Genomic DNA, 13,958 nt, shown 5'->3' with positions numbered 1-13,958 from the left:
ATGAATTTCTTATAATTAGGGAAATTTTGTCACTTCTCTTGCGTTCCGTGAACTGTGAGGACCATTTATTCCTAACAAAGACCGTAATTAATTTGACAGAATTGTACATAATTATGACATAACATTGAAGGTTGTACAATGTAACAGCAATATTTAGACTTAGGGATGCCACCCGTTAGATAAAATACGGAACGGTTCCGTATTTCACTGAAAGAATAAACGTTTAGTTTTCGAAATGATAGTTTCCGGATTCGACCATAATAATGACCAAATGCTCGTATTTCTGTGTGTTATTATGTTATAATTAAGTCTATGATTTGATAGAGCAGTCTGACTGAGCGATGGTAGGCAGCAGCAGGCTCGTAAGCATTCATTCAAACAGCACTTTCGTGCGTTTGCCAGCAGCTCTTCGCAATGCTTCAAGCATTGAGCTGTTTATGACTTCAAGCCTATCAACTCCCGAGATTAGGCTGGTGTAACCGATGTGAAATGGCTAGCTAGTTAGCGGGGTGCGCGCTAATAGCGTTTCAATCGGTGACGTCACTCGCTCTGAGACTTGGAGTAGTTATTCCCCTTGCTCCGCAAGGGCCGCGGCTTTAGTGGAGCAATGGGTAACGATGCTTTGAGGGTGGCTGTTGTCGATGTGTTCCTGGCTCGAGCCCAGGTAGGGGCGAGGAGAGGGACGGAAGCTATACTGTTACACTGGCAATACTAAAGTGCCGATAAGAACATCCAATAGTCAAAAGGTATATGAAATACAAATGGTATAGAGAAATAGTCCTGTAATTCCTATAATAACTACAACCTAAAACTTTTTTACCTGGGAATATTGAAGACTCATGTTAAAAGGAACCACCAGCTTTCATATGTTCTCATGTTCTGAGCAAGGAACTTAAACGTTAGCTTTTTTACATGGCAAATATTGCACTTTTACTTTCTTCTCCAACACTTTGTTTTTGCATTATTTAAACCAAATTGAACATGTTTCATTATTTATTTGAGGCTAAATTGATTTTATTGAAGTATTATATTAAGTTAAAATAAGTGTTCATTCAGTATTGTTGTAATTGTCATTATTGCAAATGTAAAAAAATATATATATATATAAATAAATATATTAAAAATAAAAAATATATATTWTTTTTTTTTATATCGGCCAATTAATCTGTATCGGCTTTTTTGGTCCTCCAATAATCGGTATCGGCGTTGAAAAATCATATTCGGTCGACCTCTAGTCCACAGCTGCTGTGTGTGTGTGTGTGTTTCTAACACAATGACTTGAAATAAATCAATGAAATGGGATGGAAAAATTAAACACAGTCAGGTTCAGAGTGGGGGGTGAGGAGCAGACAGAGAGTGTGAGGAAGGGTGAGGAGGGTGGTGGGGTCTTACCCATCTTGGGCGTCAGACTGAGGTCTGTGTCTGAGGAGGAGGACTGGCGACTGCATGGCTTGGATGGAGAGAAGGGAGGAGGAGAGGAGGAGGAAGGAAGTGTTTTGAGAGGGGTGGGAGGGACGGAGAGGGGGTGGGTTGGGTCCTCACTGAACACGTGCCTGCCAGGAGAACACACACACACACATCAGTCACCTCACCGTGTGTGTGTGTGTGTGTGTGTGTGTGTGTGTGTGTGTGTGTGTGTGTGTGTGTGTTTGAGAGAGGTGCGTGGAGTGCAAATGACTGGGCTGCGGAACTAAAAAGCCAAGCACATGAAGCGTAAACAGAAGCACACACAGATATATCGAACTGAGGAGGAAAGCATGGCAGAAACACACAACACAACATGGGCCAACCCAACACAACACTAAAGCGATGAGTAGTTTCTTGAATTGGAATTTAAATTCACTTCAAACATAAACTGAATTGAAAAGGAATTGAGCCCAACAGACTCCCGGGTGACTGCCCCTTGGAGACAAATATAGTTGATTGAACTGAACTAAGAGGGATGCTTGGGGCCCTAAAAAATCTGCATTGCGGACAAAATCTCAGAATCCAGACATTAAAACGGAATATAATGAATATTCAAACATTTATTGAACTTACTAGAAAATACATTAATTTGCCCGAGTTAAATCATAAGACATGAATGAAATGCATCAGTGATTCGTATTTCCCAGAAACGGCACAGGAATGCACGTCTGTGTATATATGTGCGGTGCGCATGTATGTCTACACTTTGTGTAGCCGTTGGCGATGAAGCTAATGATAACAATCTTCTGGTAGAGATGGAAAGGCTTTCCCAAAATCCTTTTCAATTAAATGTTAACTACAAAAGTAGCCTATACCTACCAGACAGAATGATATCATGATAATTTAAATCAATCCTGTGGCCATTTGTTTTGCAAACTCTGCAATCACATGAGCGCTACAGAAACACTCACCAAACAACGGTCTCTTCCTGGTTCGCACTTGCAATAAAAGGGTAACTACACACAAACTTTAAATGTTTCATTTTTCCCAGACCTCAAAAGTGGTCTCCTGTTGTGGTGTAAACATTTTTGTGGATGTAGAACATCCAATGTTGTTGTTGTGAGCAGAACAGAATTTTGGGAAAAATTACACGGAATCAGGCAAAATTAGGACAGGTGGGAGGGATGGATCTGCTTGGGTAGGGGCTCTATGATTGGCTGCGGGGGACACAGGAAGAGGAAGTATTTGGGGCTGGTGATGTCACAATCTTCTCATCCAATGGCAAGGAAGAATGGGCTCTGAGGTTTACTTTTTTGGGGGGAAAGACTGGTATTTATCTCACCGATGGCTATCCATTAGTTTCTCTGTCTCATGCTCTATTGCTCTGGCTCTCCCTTTTCCTCCAGTTTACCTCGCTCTTCTATGTCTGTCTCCTTATTTATCTTTTATAAATCGCTCCCTTTCTATGTACGAGTGAAGACCCATGTAGGAACACAGAGATTCTGGGACTCCCTCCCTCCCAGGGTAGAGCCTTCCCGCTCTCCCTCCCTCCCTCTCACTATTTTTCTCTGTCCGTACCAGTAAAGACCAGAGTAGGGACAGAGACAGAGAAGTTCTGGGAGTGGGACAGTCTCTGAGAGCTGCAGGCTGAGTGGACAGGGCTGTTGTGGCTGGAGCGACATCCGTGGGCCAGAGGAGACCTGAATCAATCACCATGTAGAGACGGACAGTGGACCAATCCAAACGCATACAGCAAGAGAAGAGCCAATCCATGTGCAGCAGAGGCAGAGAAGAAGAGAAACACAACAACACACCACAACATTGCAGCAAAGAAAAATAGAGCACAAGAAAAGACAAGAAAAAATAAAGAGGAGAGGTTGTCTACCCCCTCCTTTTGCATTATAACGCCCACCTACATGCTGCAGCTAAAGAAAATGCTTGCACCGGCACCCACCCTACCTTCTTTTATCTATTCATTCATCCACCCCCCCCCCCCTCCTCCGACCATACTAGCAGGAACAAGCTCATGCACAGCCCTCAGACACACACACACACAGTCAAATGAGAGAGAGAGCAGCACTAACATGCAAATGCACAGAGAGTAGAACCATTAGAAAACAGACAAACAGACACAGGGGAAGGGGTGTGTGTGTGTGTGTGTCCATGTGCATATCTCAGATATGGCAAATACTATAGCCTTGTCACATGATATAACACACACACCCCAAGTGTGACAGGACGTCTCATAGGGGGCGTTTGATGCTATTTCCTACTTCACAGTAGGTCTGTTTGAAAAAAATACTTATACATTTTTGGGGGGACAGAAATGCCTTCTTGAACATGTGAACGTTCACGTGCATTAATTACAAACTTGTATGGGATCCGTAAATATGACTAAAATGTAAACTCATTAAACTAGTTTAGCCAAGGAGAAAGCACTGAGCTATATAGGGAGAAAGACAAGATCTTTCCTGGCTAGCCATGATTGTTCCGGGATATGTTCCGGGATTCATCGGATGGCATTGAGGAGTTCACCACATCAGTCACCGGCTTCATTAATAAGTGCATCAACGACGTCGTCCCCACAGTGACCGTACGTACCCCAACCAGAAGCCATGGATTACAGGCAACATCTGCACTGAGCTAAAGGGTAGAGCTCACACTTTCAGGGAGTGGGACACTAACCAAGACGCTTTTTAGAAATCCCGGTACACTCTGCGATGAACCACCAAACAGGAAAAACATCAATACAGGACTAAGATCCAACCCTTCTACACCACCTCTGACACTCGTCGGATGTGGCAGGCTTGCAAACTATCACGGATTACAAAGGGAAACTCACCCACTATCTGCCCAGTGACACGAGCCTACCAAACGAGCTAAATGCCTTCTATGCTCATTTCGAGGTAAGCAACACTGAACCATGCGTGAGAGCACCAGCTGTTCCGGAAGATTGTGTAATCATGCTACCGTAGCCGATCTGAGTAAGACCTTTAAACAAGTTAACACTCAAAAGGTGGATTACCAGGACGCGTACTCAGAGCATGCGCTGACCAGTTGGCAAGTGTCTTCACTGAAATGTTTAACTTCTCCCTGACCCAGTCTGTAATACCTACATGTTTTAAGCAGACCACCACAGTCCCTGTGCCCAAAAATGTCAAGGTAAGCTGTCTAAATGACTATCACCTCGTAGCACTCACACCTGTAGCTATGAATTGTTTTTAAAGGCAGGTTATGGCTCACATCAACCCCATCATCCCAGACACAATGGACCCACTCCAAATCACATACTGCCACTACAGATGACGCACTCTCTATTGCACTCCACACTGCCCTTTCCCACTTGGCCAAAAGGAACACCTATGTGAAAAGGATGTTCATTGACTACAGCTCAGTGTTCAACACCATAGTACCCTCGAAGCTCATCACTAAACTAAGGTCACTGGGACTGAACACCTCCCTCTGCAACTGGAACCTGGGCTTCATAAGAGTAGGCAACACATCCGCCACACTGACCCTCAACACAGGGATCCTCAGGGGTATGTGCTTAGTTCCCTCCTGTACTCCCCGTTCACTCACGACTGCGTAGCTGCTCACGACTCCAACACCATCATTAAGTTTGCCAACGACATGGCGGTGGTAAGACTGATCACAGACAACGATGAGACAGCCTATAGGGAGGTCAGAAACCTGGCAGTGTGGTGCCAGGACAACAAACTCTCCTTCAATGTGAGTAAGACAAAGGAGCTGATTATGGACTACAGGAAACGGAGGGCCAATCACTCCCCATGCACATCGACGGGGCTATAGTGGAGTGGGTCAAGAGTTTCAAGTACTTCGGTGTCCACGCTACTAAGGATCTATCATGGTCCAAACACACAGACACAGTCGTGAAGAGGGCACGACAATGCCTCTTCCCCCTCAGGACGCTGAGAAGATTTGGCATTGGTCCAGATCCTCAAAAAGTTATACAGCTGCACCATCAAGAGCATCTTGGCTGGCTGCATCACTGCTTGGTATGGCAACTGCTTGGCATCTGACCCTAAGGCGCTACAGAGTGTAGTGTGTTTGGCACAGTACATCACTGGGGCCGAGCTTCCTGCCATCCAGAACCTCTATACCAGGCGGTGTCACATTTTTCTCTGAGACTTCTGCCACCCAAGCCACAGACTGTTCTCTCGGATACCGCACGGCAAGCGGTACCAATGCAGTTCGGAACCAACAATACTCTGAACAGCTTCTACCCCCAAGCTATAAGACGTCTAAACAAGACTGCTAAATGGCTAACCTTTTTTGCACTGACTATGCACACACACTGGACTCTACCCACACACATCCTTACACTGACACCCCAACATCCCTTTCCCTCACATAACATGCACACACATATGCATACTGACGCCACAAAATTACACACTGTATTTTTATTCATTATTCACTGTGTATTTATTTGTTATCTTTAACTCTGCATTTTTTTTGTATTTACCCGTATACAAGTGTATACTAAGCATGTGACAAATACAATAATATCATGTCAATTTGACATAAGCCCTCAGAGAAATCTGGTCACAAATGTAGAGAAAGGCAGAAATACTGAGACACACACAGGAGTCAGTCCAAAGGCAGGGCATAAACACATACTCTCTCCCTCTCTTGCTCTCTCTCTCTCTCACACACACACACACACACACACACACACACACGCTCATGCATTCGTTCAATACTCACTCTTTGCTTTCCTTAGAGGGGGAGTTGCAGGCATTGGATGCCGGGGCGGTGTTGGGGTGTGTGATGGTGTTGGAAGCAGTCCCAGGGATGAGTTTGTCCAGAGTGCAGGCGGTGCCGATGGCTCGGACCACCAGACCCGACTCTCCCTCCAGATCAAAGCATTGCAGGTAGCCCACCACCGCATTACCACCCATCTCCAACACCTTCAGACCAATCTTCCTCTGCAGCTCACCTACACACACGCCTCGTTAGAAGCCCTGGGAGTTCTGATGTAATATACTCTAATACTATAGAATAGTTCTATAGTGTAATATATATACAGTTGATGTCGGAAGTTTACATACACTTAGGTTGGAGTCATTAAAACTCGTTTTTCAACCACTCCACAAATTTCTTGATAAACTATAGTTTTGGCAAGTCGGTTAGGACATCTACTTTGTGCATGACACAAGTAATTTTTCCAACAATTGTTTAGACAGATTATTTCACTTATAATTCACTGTATCACAATTCCAGTGGGTCAGAAGATTACATACACTGAGTTGACTGTGCCTTTAAACAGGTTGGAAAATTCCAGAAAATTATGTCATGGCTTTAGAAGCTTCTGTTAGGCTAACTGACATAATTTGAGTCAATTGGAGGTGTACCTGTGGATGTATTTCAAGGCCTACCTTCAAACTCAGTGCCTCTTTGCTTGACATCAAGGGAAAATGAAAAGAAATCAGCCAATAACTCAGAAAAACAATTGTAGACCTCCACAAGTCTGGTTCATCCTTGGGAGCAATTTCCAAGCAATTTCATCTATACAAACAATAGTACGCAAGTATAAACACCATGGGACCACGCAGCCGCCATACCGCTCAGAAATGAGACGCGTTCTGTCTCCTAGAGATTAACGTTCTTTGGTGCGAACAGTGCAAAACAATCCCAGAACAACAGTAAAGGACCTTGTGAAGATACTGGAGGAAACAGGTACAAAGTATCTATTTCCACAGTAAAACGAGTCCTGTATCGACATAACCTGAAAGTCCACTCAGCAAGGAAGAAGCCACTGCTCCAAAACCGCCATTAAAAAAAACCAGACTACGGTTTGCAACTGCACATGGGGACAAATATCGTACTTTTTGGAGAAATGTCTTCTGGTCTGATGAAACAAAAACAGATCTGTTTGACCATAATGACCATCGTTATATTTGGAGGAGAAAGGGGGAAGCTTGCAAGCTGAAGAACACCATCCCAACCGTGAAGCACGGGGGTGGCAGCATCATGTTGTGGGGGTGCTTTGCTGCAGGAGGGACTGGTGCACTTCACAAAATAGATGGCATCATGTGGAAGAAAAATGTTGTGGATTTATTGAAGCAACATCAAGAGATCAGTCGGGAAGTTAAAGCTTGGTTCTTGGTTCTTCCAAATGGACAATGACCTCAAGCATTCTTCCAAAGTTGTGGCACAATGGCTTAAGGACAACAAAGTCAAGGTATTGGAGTGGCCATCACAAAGCCCTGACCTCAAACCTATAGAAAATGTGTGGACAGAACTGAAAAAGCGTGTGTGAGCAAGAAGGCCTACAACCTTGACTCAGTTACACCAGCTCTGTCAAGAGGAATGGGCCAAAATTCACCCAACTTATTGTGGGAAGCTTGTGGAAGGCTACCCCAAATGTTTGACCTAAGTTAAACAATTTAAAGGCAATGCTACCAAATACTAATATAGTGCATGTAAACTTCTGACCCACTGGGAATGTGAGAAAATAAATAAAAGCTGAAGTAAATCATTCTCTCTACTATTATTCTGACATTTCAAATTCTTAAAATAAAGTGGTGATGCTAACTGACCTAAGACAGGGAATTTTTACTAGGATAAAATGTCAGGTATTGTGAAAAACGGAGTTTAAAATGTATTTGGTTAAGGTGTATGTAAACATCCGACTTCAACTATATATATATATATATATATATATATATATATATATACATACATATTATACATACATACATATTATACATACATACACCCACACTGTAGAGAGAGTTAGATAGCTGGGTTATGTACCAGACATGAGGGAGATGAGTCGCTGGCGGGCCTCGTTAGAAGCCCTGGGGGTTCTGATGCGGTCGATCCACTGGTACTCCGGGTCCTCGTTCACCACCAGCTCCTCAACAAAACCATGGACCAGCGCCGCGCGGTAACACCTCGGGATGGATGTTGCTAATACACGCATAAACACCTTATCATCATCATCATTCATTATCATCATCATCAGCCATTTCTTGTGACTAGATCTCTCTACTATAGTACATCCCCATAGGGAACCAGGACTCACTGCAGAAGAACTTGACCCCACAGGAGGACTGTCTGAAGCGGTTTAGGTCGTTGAAGAGGTCCACCTTTACCAGAACATTAATCTCCCCTCTGATACCTGTAGGAGAGGACAGAATGAACAGAAACATTACTACCAGACAAAAACACCACCTAACCCTAGAAACCCCAACTCTTCACAAACAAACTCCTCTCCCCTCTCAAACCAGGAAGACAGGCGCTACATCATCATTACTAGATAGATACCGTTAAATAACAGCTTTTAGTAAGGCAGTGTTTTTACAGCAGAGAGGAACAAAATGCATTTACAGGCTGTTACAGAGAACACTGTGTATTTCTTTAGAGGCCTGGCTATGCATCTGAAAAGTACCACTGTGGCCATGCACCGTTGATGGGTAAGTATATAACTTGTGTCATAGATAGTGGAAGTATATAACTGACTGTGTATAGTGTGGTAGATGGGGAATTACACTGGACAAAAATATAAAACACAACATGTAAAGTGTTGGCCCCATGCTTCATGAGCTGAAATAAAAGATCCCAGAAATTTTCCAGATGCACAAAAAGCATATTTCTCTCAAATTTTGTGCACATTTCTCCTTTGCCAAGATAATCCATCCACCTGACAGGTGTGGCATATCAATAATCTGATTAAACAGCATGATCATTACACAGTTGCACATTGTGCTGGGTACAAAAGGCCACTCTAAAATGTGCAGTTTTGTCACACAACACAATGCCACACGTCTCATGTTGAGGGAGCACGAAATTGGAATGTTGACTGCAGGAATGTCCACCAGAGGTGTTGCCAGAGAATGTAATGTTAATTTCTCTACCATAAGCCACGTGCAACGTTGTTTTTGAGAATTTGGTTGCATGTCCAACCAGCCTCACAACCGCAGACCACGTGTATGGCGTCACATAGGCGAGCTGTTTGCTGATGTCAACGTTGTGAACAGAGTACCCCATTGTGGTGGTGGGGTTATGGTATAGGCAGGCATAAGCTACGGACAGTGAACACAAGTGCATTTTATCAATGGCTATTTGAATGCAGAGATACCATGACGAGATCATGAGGCCCATTTTCTTTAAGGTATATGCGACCAACAAATGTATATCTGTATTCCCAGTCATGTGAAATCCATAGATTAAAGCCTAAATTATTTATTTAAATTGACTGATTTCCTTAAATGATGTTTAACTCAGTAAAATCTTTGAAATTATTGCATGTTGCGTTGATATTTTTGTTCAGTATCTATAAGAAACGCACCGTGTATAGTGTCGTAGATGGGGAACCATCCAGAGATGACGGTAGCAGCCTCGCTGGACAGCAGAGGGTCGATGTCAATGTAGACCTTCCCTATTGCGTCGTTGGCACTGTAAGTGTCATGGTCCAACACTGTGATCTGTAATGGCTCATCCTGCAAATCCTCATCATCCACCTAGAGGAGGGGGGACAAAGTTGGGGAAACAATAATACAGGACAATCATGTTGACTCTATCGGGTTCGCCCCAGGATTTAACAAGGTGGTGCTGCTGAGTACAGCCGGGAGATGCCTGGAGGGGGGCAAAGATTTTAGCATTTTTTTAACACATGTAACTGACATTTCCTGCAATCTAGAGCAAAAATGGCAAATAGAGTTGTTTATTTAACATTGTGGCGCAGCCAGTCCACAAAGTGGCGAAGCGCCCCTCTTACATTCTTTGTGGAGAACCCTGCTCCAGCTTCTTCACCCTGTAATCCTATGCCATTCACAAACACCTTCCTTCACAGAGAAATAAGTCAAGAAGTCCTATTCACACATTTTACCTCAAATTTGAACCACTCTGAGTTCCACTGTGGGTTAAGGGACTTGGGGTAGACATCCGTTTTGAAAGTTGTGTTGCCAAACTTGACCTGTAAGACACAACATCAATGAAGAACACCACAAGGCTAGTACTGCATCACTGTAACGAAGTATATGTGTTGAAGGGGTTGTAAGATTACGTTGACCTGATGTTTTTTTCAGGGTAAACTGAGAATGGACCATGCTCACCTCTACGAAGGCATCAGTGAGGTCGCTGGCTCTGTCCATGACTGGTAAGTGACGCCCCGCCACAATCTTAGCTTTCAATTTACCCGGCATGATTCAGCTTTGTCATCACCTTCAGATCAAAGAATTACAGGTAAATCAATACCAATATTGTGTATTTTACCTGTATTCACCAATGATAAAACCTGGCCAGCAGCATACCACCCTGCATCCCACTGCTGGCTTGCTTCTGAAGCTAAGCAGGGTTGGTCCTGGTCGGGAGACCAGATGCTACTGGAAGTGGTGTTTGGAGGGCCAGTAGGAAGCACCCTTTCCTCTGGTCTAAAAAAACATCCCTAGGGCAGTGATTGGGCCATCTTTCGGCAGGGACGTTAAACGGGTGTCCTGACTCTCTGTGGTCACTAAAGAGCCCATGGCACTTATTGTAAGAGTAGGGGTGTTAACCCCGGTGTCCTGGCTAAATTCCCAATCTGGCCCTCATACGGTTACCTAATCATCCCCAGCTTACAATTGTCTCATTCATCTCCCCTGTAACTATTCCCCAGGTCGTTGCTGTAAATGAGAATGTGTTCTGTCAACTTACCTGGTTAAATTAAATAAAGATTAATTGATTGATGAGCTACCAGATCTAAGGTCACACTGCAGTTGTGGCTACTGAGTAGTAGAAGGCTGATACTAGTCCTGCTTGGCCCTGACATATGGTCAGCTGACATATGTTGGTGACAGTTGACATACAGAGATTGACATGTACCAGCAAAGTAACATATTCTGGCCACGTAGCTAGCTAATGCACTTCCCAACAGTGGTCGCTCTACCTTGTTACTGTGATAAGTTAGCTAACTGGTTTATAGAACTAGGTTACTTGGATGACAGACTTAGTTAGCCAACTACTGATTCTGCTAATCAGCCAGTTAACTAATTGAGAGCTTATTACAACAGCCACACCGTTAGCTTAGCGTTACTGCACAGCAGTTGACTGACATGCATGCATGCATAAAGTTAGCAGATAACGTTACCCCCTGTATTTCTGTGAGACCGGGTCGCCACACAACATAATGAAATCTAGTTATGTTACAAACAGTATAACAAACTGGCTGTTATTAGACGTTATTGAATGTCCTTACCAGGACTATGTCATAAGAGAGAGCTGGGGAAACAGCAGCGTTTTTTCAGCCGGACTTTGTTGACAGCCCGCGCGCCAGACCTCCGCATCTATACCAAACATGACGAGATCTTCTCTCAAAAGCCCGGTAGATGTGGCTAATATTTACTCTAACGACGCTTTATCGCCATTGACTGCTTAAAAATATATAAGCTAATTCATATTTCAAATCCACTGTACACACATTGCAGTTAGCATCCCCGGCCAGCTCAACGAATGGAAAATGCTAGCCAGCGCTGTCTTCTTTTCCGGTGGAAAGGTGGTCACTAAATCTTGTTCACGAGATGTAAAACTGTAACACCGGCTTCATCTTCAGGCTTCACGTTAGGCTTTCTCGTACTTAGCCCAACTGACCGCATGATGCCGCTATTATTCCATTTACGTCGTTTGTAATCTTATCTTACGCTTTACTGTGGCCAGCAAGTAATACACTTGTGTCCCAAATGGACCGGATCGTACATAAAACATCCTCCACTCAGGCTGCACATGTGTCCGTAACCTCCTTAGCTCGATTTAATGGCTTGTTGGTGAAAAAAACGGGGGACATATGCATACTGTCTTAATAAAACAAAATGTTCAACCACCATGCTAGAGTGGCTAATGCTAACGTTACTTGCTGATGTTGCCCACCATGTTCAACCAGGGGTAAACAACAGGCGCAAGAGGTGTGCAACATCCAGAAGTTGTCCGAAAATCCAAAAAACAAAAACACGATTTTTTCACATACAGTTGAGTAAATCAACGCCTTTGCACCCTGAATGGAGAATGTTTCATGTACAAGCCGGTCCATGGGGGCCAGTAATTTTTTATCGGATGGCCACATTAGTCAGACAACGACATAAAAGGAATAATAGCGCCATCTTGCGACCGGTTGGGCTGTCCCATACACAATGAGGTGAAGTGTGTACAGTATTAATATAACGGTAGATGTAATATGCACTAAAATAGATACATATGCATCAGATTTTGCCGTATCACTTATGCCCTTCAAAATTATCTACAATGAGGGAAAGATAGAGTGTGTGCATGTGATGTGTGTGTGGCTGTAAGTGTGCACATGTGTACGTGTTTAACTATACTTGTGAGGACCAGAAGTCCCCACAAGAATAGTAAACAAACAGCAATTTAACCAACTGGGGAGGTCAAATGCTATTTCTAGGGGGTTTACGGTTAAGGTTAGAATTAGTGTTAGGGTTAGAATTAGGGTTAGGAGCTAGCGTTAGGATTAGCTTCGGTTTTGGGGTTATGATTAGGGTTAAGGTTAGGTTATGGTAAGGGTTAGTGTTAGTGTTAGGTTAAGGGTTAGCGGTTAGGGAAAATAGGATTTTGAATCGGACTGAATTGTGTGTCCCAAGTTATACAAGACTGTGTGTGTGTGTGTCCGTGCTGTTTGCTAGGTAGATTTGTCTGAATTAAATTATAAAGCCTTCTTCTTGACACCTGGTTAGTTTGTCCGTGGGGGTGTGTGAGGGGATAGGCTGATATTTTAATCTCCGAGCACACAGATATCCATAGCATCCTTGGAACCTTTTTTCCCCTCTCTGCCAAAGACCCGATGGCCGCTATCAAGGTTACATGGCAGGCTGAGTGGCCAAGCTCATTTCCATTTCAGTCTCTCCTTCCTCTCCTAACCCCCACTCCTAGGAATGGATGGCATTTAGGATACAGAGAATAGACTGCTGTATACAAAAATAGACCCTGGTCATTACACACTTAACATAATATATACATTGCACGTTACCCATGTCATACACATTGTACACATCTCATATGGCCACGTAATACATATTGCACATTTCCCTTACATTTCCCTTGCATCACAGGCTCTCTTACCACTGCCCCTGAAAACCGGAGGCATCTGAGTTCTTCCGACCCCGCTGAGGGTGATGGCGTACTAACACAGCTCAGCTTTACATATTGTTGTTTAGGTATTCAATAGACATAGGAATGAAGCTTACATGTAGGGACCCTATAGTGTCTGCCTGAGGGGAGGCGCTTATACATGGAATGAAGTACAAATAATTTTCTGCGCTTGTCTGGTAACGGTCTTTTCAAAAATTGTCTGCAGGGATGGCTGTTGCTTCACACCCATGACCTTCATGGCAGTTTGTGTCAGGCATGCAATTTGAGATTTCAGTTGGACTGATAAATTGCCAAAATAAATTGTGATCCCATATCTCAGGATATTCTCTATAACCGCATGATAGAAAAGGAGCATTCTTTTCTGGTCAACTCCAAAAACCTGAGTCTATGTAGGAAATAGATGCTTTGTTGGACTCTGACACTCTCTACTTGGACCTTCTAGCTAA

The 13,958-nt window shown here is 43.6% G+C and overlaps 1 protein-coding gene across 1 annotated transcript in view; it reads right to left on the bottom strand.

Moving 5' to 3' along the window:
- c2cd5 (C2 calcium dependent domain containing 5) overlaps nucleotides 1-12,442 on the bottom strand; it is a 68,872-nt gene extending 56,430 nt beyond the window's left edge. Inside the window, 8 exon segments of the mRNA XM_023985690.2 lie at nucleotides 1,393-1,553; nucleotides 6,136-6,367; nucleotides 8,188-8,343; nucleotides 8,459-8,554; nucleotides 9,725-9,896; nucleotides 10,265-10,351; nucleotides 10,491-10,599; nucleotides 11,612-12,442. Of these exon segments, the coding sequence (XP_023841458.1) occupies nucleotides 1,393-1,553; nucleotides 6,136-6,367; nucleotides 8,188-8,343; nucleotides 8,459-8,554; nucleotides 9,725-9,896; nucleotides 10,265-10,351; nucleotides 10,491-10,580 (994 nt within the window). The 5' untranslated portion in view covers nucleotides 10,581-10,599; nucleotides 11,612-12,442.
- Nucleotides 12,443-13,958: the final 1,516 nt, after the last annotated feature.

The sequence above is a fragment of the Salvelinus sp. IW2-2015 genome, linkage group LG4q.1:29 (assembly GCF_002910315.2).
Source record: "Salvelinus sp. IW2-2015 linkage group LG4q.1:29, ASM291031v2, whole genome shotgun sequence".
In the NCBI taxonomy this organism is placed as follows: Eukaryota; Metazoa; Chordata; class Actinopteri; order Salmoniformes; family Salmonidae; genus Salvelinus; species Salvelinus sp. IW2-2015.
This window is presented reverse-complemented; position numbering and strand designations above follow the sequence as displayed.